Here is a 15,207-nt window from a genome sequence, read left to right as displayed (position 1 = left end):
ATTAATATTGAAAATGAACTTTTGAACCACAAATATAAGTTATTTAGATTAAAAAATAAGCAAAACGAATTGATTGGATATATTTTATTGTGGTTAAACTCTAGACTAGAACTGATGCATATTGAATTTTACTTTTAAAATCAATGTTGTAATAACATTTATAAATATCAATGATTATTCAATTAAAATGAAAAGCAATTAAATTTATGTAATATTAATAATAAAGATTGAGATTAAAAATTGTCGAAAGAGTTCAAATATATAAGATAATAAATGATAATTCAAGTTAATTACGGGAAAATGTAATTGGCATCACTGTAATGGTGATAGAGAGACACAGAGAGTGTTGAGAATGATAACAACACCATTTTCACTGCTCATCGACCCTTTTAAAACTTATTTTCCATTCGAGAACCTTCATGCACTATTTAATAAAGTAATCTATTATTTTTATTTACTCTTATATATTTCCTCTTCATTACATTTGTGTAATAAATTTTAATTACACAAAAGATTGAAAAATATTTTTTATTATCAATTCTTTTTTAAATTGATATCTAGCGATTTATATTATTTTTAATATTTTTATAAAAAATTAGATTATTATGGTTGCATAATTGTTTTTTAAACTATCCAATTAATATCAGCATTTAAATTAACAATTTAGTGTAATGAATTTTAAACACGACCGTGCTTCAATTATCTCTCGAAGTTTTGATTGATATTTTTTTGTATGTTCATATAACAATATTTGAAAGTCAAAATTGTTCAGTGAAAGTTCGATAAGAAAATTGTAAAATGGAATGAGTTTTTAAATTAATAGCTAATTATTTAGAGAATTGAATTTTAATTATCCCAGATATATTATTTTTCAAGTAATAAACATATTTTTTTTTTATTAAAGATTTAAAAAAAGAAATAATCATATTATAAATAAATTAAACTGATCACAATTAACAATTAATTATTTTTAATTATTTTCAATCAAACTATTTGACTTTTGAAACATGATTCAAGATATTTCAAGTTCATAACAATTCTTCATCATAATTTTATTGTCAATTATAATTTTTTGTCTTCTGAATAATAATGATAATAATAATAATAATAAAAAAAAGAAACTTACATGTTGAAAATAATTAATTTTAACTGGAAAAAAAAATTCTCAAATACTTTTACAATATTACTGGTTTTCTAAAGTTGGCGTAAAAGAAGCAAGTGTACATAAATGACTAAGTTGAAGAGTAGAGAGAATATCATTCATACTGATACACGTGCTATGCCTCTTCGTTGTACATATTATATCTTATACTTATGTTCTCACTGGCCTGAGACGTGCACGGTATCCGCGTTTCGAATAATGATGAATTCGTGGAAGTTTCTCTGCAGAGGAAAATAAAGTTAGATTATACAAAAATTCTATTTGGTTTTATTAATGACATTTAGTTTAAATCAATAATCAAATTTCTTAGCTGACGATAAGCAAGTGTTGATATAAATTAATACATTTTAGTAATTTATTAAGGTACACCAATAGCATTTAGTCTCATGAAAAAGATTTATTTATATTTTAGAACTGACTTTTAAAATCACAATGATAAACATTCTTATCACATATTATTAATTCATTTTCTACATATTTAGAATACATTCAAACATACTTGAATCCAGATTGTTGCTATTTCCGGTACTGTGGTATTTTCCAACAACATTGCATGTTGCAGTATAACATAAGAATACTTTTTTATTGTTATTGATCGAATTAAACTTTACAAACACGTACATTTTAAGTCAAAAATGAGGACCAATTTAAATATCTTTAGTATTGCAAAAGCTACAGATAGTAAAGTAGATTTAAATTTTTCTATATAAAATTGGCTTCTATTCAGCTTTCAAAAATGGAGAGCATTTTGCTTTTTTCTCTATATTCAGGTCCTACATAGAATATTTTTTTGTATAGAATTTAGCCTACTATACTCTCTTTAACTTTTTTCAAAAAAAAATCTTGATAAATAACTATGTTAAAATTACCTAGTCAACTTGAAATGTTTTTATTAAAACTATGGTTTAAGGGATCTGAAAATGTAAAAATGAGTCGAAATAAGAAATTTTTAAAATTGGTTTCAATACAAAAACTTCTCAATGAAAAGTTGAAAGAATTTAAAAATGTAATTCATTTTTTTTTTACTGTTTTTTAATGATAAATTTATTCACATGAGTATTTAAAAAATTTTATAATCAATATCTTAGGATGAACAAATTGATAAAATAAGAGTCATATAAATTAACTGTATTGAAATTTTAAAATGATATAAATTATGAAAATAATTTGAATTCAAGTAAAAATATATTTTCTTATCTATTAATAATCTCTTTTTAAAAATATTTTTTAAGATGGTAATGAATATTTTTTTTAAAATAAATCTGTCTTTCAACTGGTTTTAGATAATAAAAATGATTCTTCATTAATGATCATTTACATTAATTGTTAATTAACATGAGTGTAGTTGTTGTAATGTATCTTATGATTATTGTACTATCATATCAATATTCATGGATAAAACAATTATCCAAAAAACAAATGTGCAAATGTACAAAACGAAAAAAAAGAAAAAACTGAAAATTGAGGTTGAGTATCCCTGGCTGAGAATGGTGAGTACACAGAGTGTTTTCTTCACATGGAAGGCAAATAAAACTTCTCTGAGCGTTTTCTTCTTTCTTCTTTCACATCGTCATTCACTTTATATATATCTCAAGCTCGGTTATTTTTCTGACCAACTCCTGGCCACTGCCATCTCAACTCATCTTCTTTCTCAGTATTGTCGTTTTCATTTCTCTTTCTCCCTCAATGCCTTTCCGTTTTTAACAGCCAAATTGACGAGGGTTTCTGCACACGTTTCGTTTCCAACCCTGGATGGTGAGCCCCACAATTTCGGTTGTTACACGAAAGAGAGGGACCTCATCAAAATACGCCAGGAGAAACGGCCATAGCAATTACTGCTTTTGAATAACACTCTATACTGAATTAAGAAGACTCTTCTCCAAAAGACAAATATCATTTGACTGATAGAAAAAATATCTTTCTCCTTTCCTTTTGTTATTTCTGATAATCAACTTTTATTATTCTTCAAGGATTTATTATTTTTACGTTAGGTTCAACAATTGTCTGCCTTCTCTACCTATCATTGCAAATAAATATCACTCTAACTGTACTTACTAGTAGAACTTAACAACGAGACAAACGAATATTTATGCTGTAAATAAGATAAAGAATAAGAGAGTAATAAAATACAAAAAATGACCATTGTGACTTTGGACTTTTTATCCTAAAAAATACCCCGGAAATGTAATCTCCTCGGAAGCTGTAGCTTCCTTTTTTTTCAAACAGATACGCAAGTTTCTTTTTACACAGTGTTTTTATTTTCTTGGTTTAATGTTGAAGTACGTAGAGTCATACGTATGTATAAAGGAGGAAAAGATGATATGAATTTAATGCTATTTTTAAAATAGGTTATACTTTGTGTCGAGTTATTTTTTTATTGGAGTAAAACTTCAATAATATACTGTCGTAATGTATATCATTAAGCAAATACAATATTGGATAGCCTATTATTAACTTGTTTGATTTTTTGTTAGATATGTTATTTACTCACGTAATAGTTTGCAATTTATGGAAAAATTCATACTTATTTTGATGTTATTGTTGTGAAGGCAAAATATCTATCATTTGGATAAGATTTGAATAGAAACTATATTTTTCAATGTTTCAAAAAAAAGAATTAAATCTTTTTTATTTAATGTTTACAACAAATATAAAAATTTATTTAATATGTTATTAAATTGAAAACAATTTTTTTTTAATAAAAAATGTTATTTTCTGAGGTTGATCAATTTTGGAGTAAAATTTAGATAATTCTTTAATAAAAGGCATTAAATATTCTTCTTTGTGTTAAGTTATAAATTAACTATTAATAGTTGATATTATAAATATCTTTATTTTATAAATGAATTAACTAATAATAGAAATGAATAGTGGTATTAATTTTCTGGGAATTACTCAATGAAGATATCAATAACTGCTTCAGCACGTTATAGATAATACAAAAATGTATCATTTTTATTCTCCTCTCTTACTCACACTCTAAAAAAAATATTTCAATCATCAAGATCGTGACTAGAGGATCATAAAATATTCTCAAATAATTTACTACTTATGACATTTCACAAAAATCATATTAATTCATTATTGTTTATAATTAAGCTATAAAAAATAATCTATTAATTGTAAAAAAAAATTACTTGACATTCTGAATCATAATAGATAGACAATTTAAAATGACAATTTTCTATTTTTTCTCTTAAATATTTAGATACGTGTACTATCATAATGACATATCCAGTAATGACTCTTCTAAAAAAATTAAAAATGATGATTGCCTAATGTGTTTGTTGCAAAAAAAATTGATTATAAAGTTGAGTATTACTATAAAAGATTTACAAAAAAATTCCTCACGCAGCAGAATGTAAGAAAATGTATATTTTAATGCCAAGTTGTTAAAGTTTTATCAAGCTTTTTTTTCTGTAATAAACTTTCCCTATTCACTAGATCGAAAATATAAAAAACTCAACAAGAGATATTTTTTATTTTAATACACGATATAGATATATATTTTTTAAAATATATGATGGCCTACTATTTTTTTTCTCGATGGAAAAATAAAATATTGATGATAGAGAGTGAAAATGTTTTCAAGTGTAAGAAGTTTTATCAATTTTACGTCTGCCTTATGTTAATAAAATATATATAATTATTTATTTATTTATGTATATTATATATATGCAAAATATACAAAAAAAATAGTAAATATATAATAATAAACATTTTTCAAAGACTTATAGAAGTTTATTGGTTCAATGCACATTTGTCTTACGTAACATCCTTTTGTATATTAGTTTTCGACTAAATTGAACTTAGATTTAATATGAAAAATGATGTAACAATGATGTAATGTATTTTGTTTTTATCATTTTTAGATTCAGTAACTTTTTTTTTGTGCTTCTTAAAGTAATACTTTATTTTTACTTTGATTATTATCACTTAAATATGACATTCCTATATTATAAAAATATACTTTCAAGTATTCACTTATCTTTTCTCAAAATAATTATTAACAATTAATTTATTACCGTAATTTCATTTTATGATCAACAATTTATTTCAAGTAATTTTTTTTGTCAGAAAAATGTCACTTTTCATTATTTTTTTTAAATTGATGATAGAGATAATAGAAATAGAAGGCATCAAAAGTAAAAAAGAAAAAAAAAATTTCCATAAAATCATTATTTTTTTCCCCCCATCAAGTTTAATATTAAATAGACGTTCTCTGATAAACGACTATATTTACTAAATGTACATGTTCATGTTATTAATGACGCAAACGACCAACACAATATTCTAGCGAATATTATCCTATTATATATCTCGTTAGATGACAAACAGTAGAATTACAATTTTAACATACGCATTTTCCTAGTATATTTTCAATACATAAACTCGTTAATTTCCTTTATTTTTCAATTGATTTAACATCAGTTATATTATTGAGACAATTTAAAATTTTATCAAGTGTCATATCATTTATTACTTTATTTTATTGCTTTTAAAGTTATGAAATCGTCAGAAATGTTAACTAACCTGTGTGGTATCCTCTGATAATGACAAAATAGTTGTTTTGGAAAAAACTATGTTGCTAAGTCGATCTTTCTACGATAATAATAATAGTTACATAAATTATAATATCACATATGTTAAATAATTATTAATAAAAGATTAAAATTACTGATGGAATAAAACGCCTTACATTTGTATGAGTGATATAGAATTTTTCTTGACTCATTGTTATGAATTAAGTAATATTTTTTTTTAAACTCAAAAGGTCAAGATATGGTAGTAGACTAGAATGAAATTATTTTTCAAGGCAGCTTTTAATGAATTAAAAATTATTTGAAGATTTAAATGTTAATTTATTAGTATTTTGAGCATCAACAACAATAAATATATTTATTAATACATTGAAATTTCGTCATTTGAAAGTAATTATTGGGAAAAAGAATTATTTTTGTTTGTTAGCTTTCGTTATTTTCAATAATTATGCTGAAGAAAAATTGCTAACAACTTGAATAATTCAGCAAACTATGAATAAGGGAAGTTTCCAACTTTCTGAGTGAGTTCATGGCTCAATGACTTTACCTTGAGTCACCAAATCGTTATAGCAACATGTATGTAATGTTTTCTCAACTTCATTCACTTTAATTCTTGAAATGCCAAGTTACTTTAGTTTTATTATTTGATAAAAATAATTATTTTTATGGTGATAATTATATTGATATTATGAATCATGTTTTTTTCGTAGAAGTTTATTATTATTATTATTATAAAAGTAATTAAAAATCATTTTATATTGAAAAATAAAATACATGTGGATGTTTATGTTTATTTCACATGTATTATTAATGGAGTTTAGACAATGTCAACTGTCGAGTGATATTATTGTGTGACTGAAAATTGTTTGAAAACTTTACAAACCCCAACAATTTATTTATAAATATTTTTTGGCATTGTTGTATTTATTTTTTGCTGGCATCATAATTATTTTAGACGTCACTAAATATTTATTACATGAATGAAATTTTTTTATCAAATTATTACAGTGTTAAAAATGAAAAATATTGTAACATTTAATAATAATTAGCCGACGGAAGTCTTTTTTCATAATATAAATTAATTATTCCGTGAAAAACTTTATTGTAAAAATTGTTATTCTCTGGGTGAATTTAATTAAAATATTAATAAACATCGTGACAGATATTTTACATTGAACAATTTTAATATTAAATAATAAATTAATTTTTATAAAATAGTATCACATAATAATGACATCAAAGTAATGACGTAAATTCAACTGCGATATTTTAAGTAATTCATTAAATTCTATTATGGAAGTATTCCTCTTTTCAATAAATTCATTTTATGATAATTGCTAAAATAATATAATCAGCTTTGAATAATATTTTTTTAAAATTATTATTATAAAGATCGAGTCATCAATATTATATATTTGGCTTGAAAAAAGAAGAATCAACCTTAAAATTATTTTTAGACAGAGTTTAGGTCAGTTATAAAAATGGAAATGTAATTAGAATATGAGGAAAAAGCTTTTTTATTATTCATAGAAAAATGAATATTATTAAAAAAGAAATAAAAATAATTTAAATATTGTTTTGTATTCATTGGAAAAAAATCAATAAAAACTAACAGAAAGTTTTGCTTACTTGATAATAAATTTCAAAAGTCAGCTCATGCGTCAAAGAAACATCAATTCTTATTATTCTGTTTTTACTCGTGAAATTTTGATGAAACAGTAGTGTGTGATCGGAAAATAAATCAATAATCATTCTAAATCTAGAATATTTAAACTTTGAAATACTCTTTAGCTTATCAACTAAATCCGATTATTTCTTACCATAATTCGTGAGTTTAAATATTAAAATTGTGTTAATTAAAATCACCATTTATTACTATATATAGTCGGTTTTAAAGCCTTTTCAATCTTCATAATTAATCCATTTGTACTCCACACGTACGCCCAACATTTCAATTTCAATGTTTTTTTGTGATTATTTAAAATAGCCAATTTATATTATATATAATTGACGACCCAAAAAAAATCATTCATAATTATTACCTGCTTCAACAAATCGAAATTTACTTTTATTGATGAAAAAACATTTAACATTATCAATTTTTCTAAAAAAATTATAAACTTTTAAGTCTTGAATAAAAACAACGTTTTATTAATTTATAAAATCGATAATTGTCAGGTTATCTAGAATTTATGATTATCTTATTATCTGTTAAAAGTAAAAAGACACATCAGTTGATTGAATTGACTGTTAAGACTGAGTCAAAACAAGTTGAATGACCTGAGGTACTTGTTTTTACTAATTAGCAAAATGAAATATGAATATTAAAACTAGCTAACAGTGTAATTTAATTCTACTTTTGATGATTAAACAAAAAAGAAAACAAAGTGGTGTAAAAATATTCTTAGCATGTATTTGAATCTTGCAATAATAATTTTTCTAAACCAAATAAGTTAGTTGACTTAATAAATGGAGTTGAATGATCAAAAGTTGGCCATTTGCACAGAATGATCCGTACTTGCTTATACACAAACACTATCAAAATGACTCAAGTAACAAACGTCAGTATGTAGAGCTGGCTTGCAAAGCTTACGATTAATTGGCTTCAGAGCATGTCGTATCCTACACTATATGTCGTAGCATTACAATGAACGTGCTCACACGAGGGAATAGTGTGACACTCGAGACATGGCGCCTACTATATACTTTATATGCTTCCGGATATTATTGTTCTACCCGTTGACTCATACAACGAGGAGTAAAGCCTACTGGAGAATAGCTTTAAAGGGAATATGCATTAACATTAATGTATATAAAGATGCAAGTAGACCAATTCGTGCGGATCCAACTTGTACCGGTCGGTATAACTGCCCCTTCACTCTTACTGTTGCTGCTGCACCAGTCTTTTCCGTTACTTTTCGTCCTCCATTTATTATATATACTGTACAAGTTTTCGAGGACACTCTAACTTTACAAGTTTCGTACTGAAAATTCTTGAAATTTGTAACTCACATCTGTTTACAGACACTTTCTGAATAAATGTGTCTTTAAATTTAATTACAGTATTAAAGGAAAATATTTTTGAGATGAGTTATTGTCTAAATTGTTGCAATTCATTTTTGTTGTTTGCTTTGAGATGAAATTCCGTGTTTTATACACTACATACATTTCTTCATTTTACTTTATTATCTAACGTCACGATTGTTATTAACTTTTAAAAACTTTAAGTCATTAAATTAAAATAACATTCATGAAACACTGTGAAAAGTGGTCTTTTAGTGGTTGGGTTATAATCAGATGTTGAGATTTAAAAATTGTACGAACCCAAAATCGGGAATTTAAGTTAGCAATTAAAAAATTAAAGTAAACAAATTGAAATTAAATACAAATCCAATGTTTCTATAGAAATATTTATTTCATAATACTTGATTGCCTGTAAAAATTGATGAAATACCAAAATTATTCATATTACATTTATTGAATATTGTTAAACTATTTTTACATCAGAATAAATAAAAATTGTAAACTGATTCCATTTGAATCTCAATGATAATTAATCAAATGCGTTTTGAAAAAAAAATATAATAATCCAAATGTATGCTATAAAAGCATACTTTTATATTTATTCATTACTTTTTACTAACATTCAATACAAATACTGTATTCAATTAAATTAAATATTTTGACTGTAATTAAATGCATATAATATCATGATTGGTAGACAATAACATTGATAAAAAACATCAATTTATTCATTAAAATTTTTTCATTGTCTCGCAGAATATTTGTTTCAATGTTAAATTTATATTGATGAGCAGTTTGTGCTAAAAATAGTTACTATTTCGCCAAGTCATTTAATCAATATCTTTTTTTTTTATTTTTTGCTTTACAAGATACAACGTATTCAAATTCAGACTACATAAACTTCTTTATTGTAACTTTCACTTTTTTTTTCAACTTCAAACAACTTGAAAAAGTTCATTAAATCAATGCCAACCTGGGTAGTTAAAAGAACTCCTCACCATAAAAAATGAAATGAAATAATACATAATTATACTATTAAACAATCGATATATTAAAGTCTCTATATTCTATAAAATAATAAAGAGTATTTAATTACATCTAATGAAACTTTTCGATCGTCTATACTATACCAATATGCATTTAGTATGTATGTGTAAAAGAGTTTTGACTCATGTTACAATCATTTGTAACTAGCACATGTAAGCCCGGAACCAAAGCTTGTGAGAGAGCAGCAGATAGTTGGTAATGTTGTGCCACACTATTTCTGACGGTTCTCTATAATTAGAGCACAACGCGGGAGTAGTGCATATGTGCAAGCTACGTCGACAAGGGAGTCGTGGGAGAGATGCAAAAAGGGGCGCAGGACAAAGAGAGAAAGAGCTGGGATATTTCACAATGTAGTAATGCCAGAGAAATTATCCAATTCGGGAAAAGGGAAATGTGTGGCATCATAACTGTTAAAAATAAACAATAAATAATCCTTATTTACATGATAATATGTTTTTTTACACACTTCCTTATGCATTAGACTTTAATAATTAAAAGTTAGCTTATGCTTAGGAAGTTATCATACAATGATGGAATAGAAAAAGTTTATGATATTTTGTGGTATTTTATACGGAAAAATACCCGAGCTTGAATTTTAACAATATTTGTTATAATTAAATAAAAATTAAACTCTAAAAAATAATATCATGTTTTTATAGCAATAAATAAAAAAATATAATGAAAATTTACTATTTTAGATTGTAATTATTGAGATGTCACAATTTTTATTAAGTACACATTACGAATTATTCTCTGCATTGAATTAATTAATTAAATTCTAATATTATTAGAAGGAAATAAGAACCATAATAATAGAAATACTTTTTAAGAGATTGTTAATATAAAAATATCCGGTATACTAAAATATGCCTTTAGTTTTTTAAATTATAAAAAATAATTATGACAAAATGATGTTTTTTAAACAATTTTTACAAACCTTTGTTAATTTAATATATTAATTTTGTCATTTTAATATCAACTTTGTAAAAATATAAAATGTTGATTTGAAAAAATAATGTTCACTTAATCGTAATTTTTCTAAAAAGCTTTAAAATTTTTAATAAAAACTCGAATTGTTTCTAGATTTACTAAAAGCTTATTAATTTTTATTTAATTTTAATTAATATATTTATTAGATACCACATATGGACGTTTTTTGTTCAATAATTGTTGGTAAATAGTCAAGGAAAGTACATGAAATGTTCTAGAAAGTTCTTTAGTTGTTATGTATTTCATTTATAGCACAAATAGAGCTTAGGTCATGAAGAAAAAATATTACCAATAATTCAATTGTTTTATTGATTAATTTTTTGTTATGAAATATTTAATCTATAAAACAAGGAACAAAATGTCTTATTTAACAATTTCTCGCTTTTAGAATAAATTACATTTTATGCTAATTAAATGATTATGTTATCAAGTAATACCTCATTGTTATATTTAAAACTATTTATTTGTTTACTTATCAACCTATTTGTTTCCCGCAGGAAATTTATTCAAAATTATTCTGTGAAGTAAAGATATATTTTACAAACGTTTTAAAAAGTTAGCAAAATATCTTCAATACAACTCCGTGACTTTTATTCTGATTGAAAATTCACATTGGAAGGTACCAGGGGCAATAGCCGCATACGGTCACGCACGTGTAAGACGAAAAACCTTTGAAATATTCAGACTTGAATTATATATATATATACTAAGTCTTATTGTATATCGAGCTCAGATTACGTCACTTTCTGAGGAACATTTTTAAATTAGTCTAGACTTTAGCATCATTTATAAATTAATCTAGATCATTTCCTTTTTAATTTAGATCTCATCTGTTATTTAAAACTAATATTTTATAATTCATTCCTCTTCTTATATTTTCTTCAACAAATCAATTTAGATAATTAATCCAAACTTTAAATAATACTCTTAAATATACACATTCTTATCCTAACACATACACACACATACTGATACTCTTTTGTTTTCATTAACCTCATTATTCGTATGTTAACCAAATGTATACGAACCTATCTTGATCTAAGTTCCATGAAAAAATACGTATCTGATTGCAAGAGAAAATATAGCAGTTGTAGAAAAAAAGAGCAAAAGCAAAGATTGAAAATACAATTGCAGACAAGAATATATAACTTATAAAATTTTTATTAATTCATCTCTATATTCTTCAACTGCAAGCAATAACAAATGCATTCAGGTTGACATTCAGAGAATGAGTGAGTTGAGGGAATATTGATTCCAAGTCAAAACTATCAAGCTTCAAGCATAGTAGTAGTCCACGTGCTCTTCAATATACTCCTCTCTCGTGGCTATATGACGGTTTCTCATTCGAAATTCAAGATTTATAGCTAATTACTTTTCCTCTTTCAGTGATGCATCGATTCTACCATATAAATTTCCGGATAGCCAATGTACTGCACATATTTGTGGCACACTTACTTACCTGCTCTAGAGTATGTATCAAGGTTTTTCATTAAAAAAAAATAATTCATGTTCTTGATGTGTTTGAAGTCAATAAAAAACAGCAAGATATATCTGGATAAAAATCGTTGTAATGTACAGAATGGTTAAGAAATGATCGATTACATATAGATAATTGATGAGTTTGTCACTTGAAATCTTCAATCATCAGTTAGCATTGAGACCATTTAGGTTTTTTCTAGGTTACACATTATTTCTTGATCATTATCTTCAAGGATCTTTAGCAGAAAATTCATTAATGTTCTAACATGGTATCATGAAAACTGGACTAAAGATACATTTTGGATAATTGCTTCAACTTGTACCACATTCAAATAAGCAATTCAAAAGTTTAACTATTCTCTAAATCTCTAGAGTGTGGAAATAATTATTTAATTTTCTCTGAATATCTCCCTGTAACGTTGAATTGTCTTTGTGCATGATTGCATTCGTCGTTCGGAGACTGTATTGCACAAAATTATTTACTGAATTACTTTACGTCCTGCATAATTACATGCTTGCTTTGGAAACTCTCCTTCATGACCCGTTTAACCACAATCTATACATGCTATGTATGCACGTGGCTATGAATTTAGAAGCTTGTATATTCTCATAATACCGTCATTCTGACTTGACATGTCTCTTTTTAGACAACAAAACGTGCTTTTGATATGTTTTAAAGATGTTTTTCATCAGCAATTATTGTTTGGGAAGAATAAAAGATGCTTTTGTGTGCTTGGTTTTTATTTTATACTAATAGCAGTAGGTACTGAGATGATAGCGTTAATATTTTAGAGATTTTAGGATATTTTTTTCATCATGTTGGAGCAATTTTGTTTTCAATTTTATCGTATTTTAATGATACATAATTATAGTTTTATGAAAAATCCAGAATAAAATATATCCAATCTTGGATACTTTTTTTCAAAATTCTTTAAAACTTGATCTATTTTTTAAATAACTCAGCCCAAAATGGTCCTCATTTAGTGCTTAATTGATGTACAGTACCACTTCTTGATAGTTTTTAAAAAGAAAGTTAAGTGTCCTAAAATTTCATACATGAATGTACGAAAATTCCTTCAAATTTAATGCTTATTTATTCTTCACTCAACCTGAATGTCAACTCAAACTTTTAGTATAAATAGAACTGAATATGCTGAGTTCTGCAATTGCTGATGATGCTGAAGTTATAAATTCAAAAAAAAACTTTATTTTACAAAGGTGTTCTGAATGTTGAAAACGATTCAATTTTTCAGTAGCTCTAAAGTGATTAATTAACTTTGGCTGAGGTTAATGTTTCTAGCTTGATTCTCCAAATTCAAAAAAATGTTTATCACCATCTAATAAATAAACAACTTTAGTATTTATTAAATTATCATGTTGACATGTTCTACTACCATCTCTCCTCATTTTTTTGTTTATCTACAAAGTTATGTAAGCAATTGTTGCTACAATGTATGTATGTCTTGATACGAAGTTTATGGTTCAAGAGAACTCGCTGAAAGTATAACTTGAGATATATATCGCAGTCTGTTGGCGCTTGGAGTTTCTGTCTCTCGATCTCCACTCATGCACTCTTCCAACTTAACCACAACAGCTGTGACGTTTGGTCTTGGAATCATATATTGAACGTAGCAGTTATTCCATCATGTGGCACAAATGCTAACAATATAGAGTGTCGATAATAGCAAACAGAATTAATACCCGAGGACTAATTTTGCGTTGGTTTAGTCCAAGAGATTGCTTATCTAAACACTATCTCCTCATTATTAAATGCAAATTGCAGTCTATTTACTGTACCCAAAGGTTATAGTATATTTAAACATTATCAGTATTTATGCTTGTAGTCTAAACAATTCATATAACTTACAATAAGTATAATACCTAGCAAATTTATGCTTAGACTTTGTTGAAGCTTAGAATCAAAATCTTTTTCAATATTTTTTTCAATAAAAAAGATTTATTCTTCTAATATTTTAAGTTCATTATTTTTGATTAAAGAACACTATGTTTTTTATTAGCTTTTATTTGTCGAATTAAAAAAAAAAACAATTGATTCTAATTAACCTTAAATACCAATTTTGCTTTTATTCTTCATACTAAATATAAAAATGAGGTCTAAAATGGAAGTGTTGATAAAACACGTTAGTTAGTTGAAAAAGCAAATAACTTGGGAAGAACATTTAAAATAAGAACAACTCACAAACCTATTTTTAGAAAAAATTTTTAATTAAAATCAATATATTGGAAATTCACAAATTAATTTATATTCAAAAATACGTTTATTGAAATAATATTGATCATTTACTGCTAAAAGCTATTATATGTGAAACTTGAGTTCAGTTTAACATCAAAGTGTAATTAATTGTATAAATTTTACTTTAATCAATACATATTCTCATAGTAATAGTATTAATTTTGACTGTTTCAGGGAATGTGTGACATGTTCATCCAAACTCAGCAGACTAGCAGCGTCAACAGCAGCAGCAGCAGCAGTAGTAATAATACCGTTCACCATCACAACAAGAAGCGTAAGTTGGATTACAACGTCAGCCAGCCTGTAATCCAGCACGCATTGGTCCAATCGACCGGTGACTACCAATTGGACAATCCTGGCTTGCAACGGTACTCCGTGAGCGGTACCAACACCGCTTTCGGCACGCTGCACAATAATGCGCTGCAGAAGAGCCCGAATCAGCAGACATTGGTGCGAGCGTCTACTATCAAACTTTTAGACACGTACCAGCGCTGTGGCCAGAAGGTACATCATCAACTATCGATGATCAAACTTGTGGCTTAAACATTTTTTTTATTTATTCGATTTTTATTTACTTGATATTCAAATATCTGTTTTTGACTGATGATGTAAGTTCTGAGATTTTTTTTTCTTTCATCCAAAAAGGTTTTTATCAAATAATTACAGTAAATTTTAGTATACAAGTTTTATAGTTCAAATATCATTGAAGG

The 15,207-nt window shown here is 25.8% G+C and overlaps 1 protein-coding gene across 14 annotated transcripts in view; it reads left to right on the top strand.

Annotated features, from left to right (window-relative positions):
- The window catches only part of Hipk (Homeodomain interacting protein kinase), a 36,635-nt gene that overhangs the window by 6,634 nt on the left and 14,794 nt on the right, over positions 1–15,207 (top strand). For all 14 annotated transcript variants that reach the window (XM_035089108.1, XM_035089107.1, XM_035089102.1 and 11 more), the window contains exon 2: positions 14,672–15,001. In XM_035089108.1, coding sequence (XP_034944999.1) covers positions 14,675–15,001 — 327 coding nt within the window. In that variant the 5' untranslated portion in view covers positions 14,672–14,674. The remainder of the gene's footprint in view (positions 1–14,671; positions 15,002–15,207) is intronic.

This window comes from Chelonus insularis, unplaced genomic scaffold (assembly GCF_013357705.1).
Source record: "Chelonus insularis isolate UGA/USDA-ARS -01 unplaced genomic scaffold, ASM1335770v1 contig_614_pilon, whole genome shotgun sequence".
Taxonomy (NCBI): Eukaryota; Metazoa; Arthropoda; class Insecta; order Hymenoptera; family Braconidae; genus Chelonus; species Chelonus insularis.
This window is presented reverse-complemented; position numbering and strand designations above follow the sequence as displayed.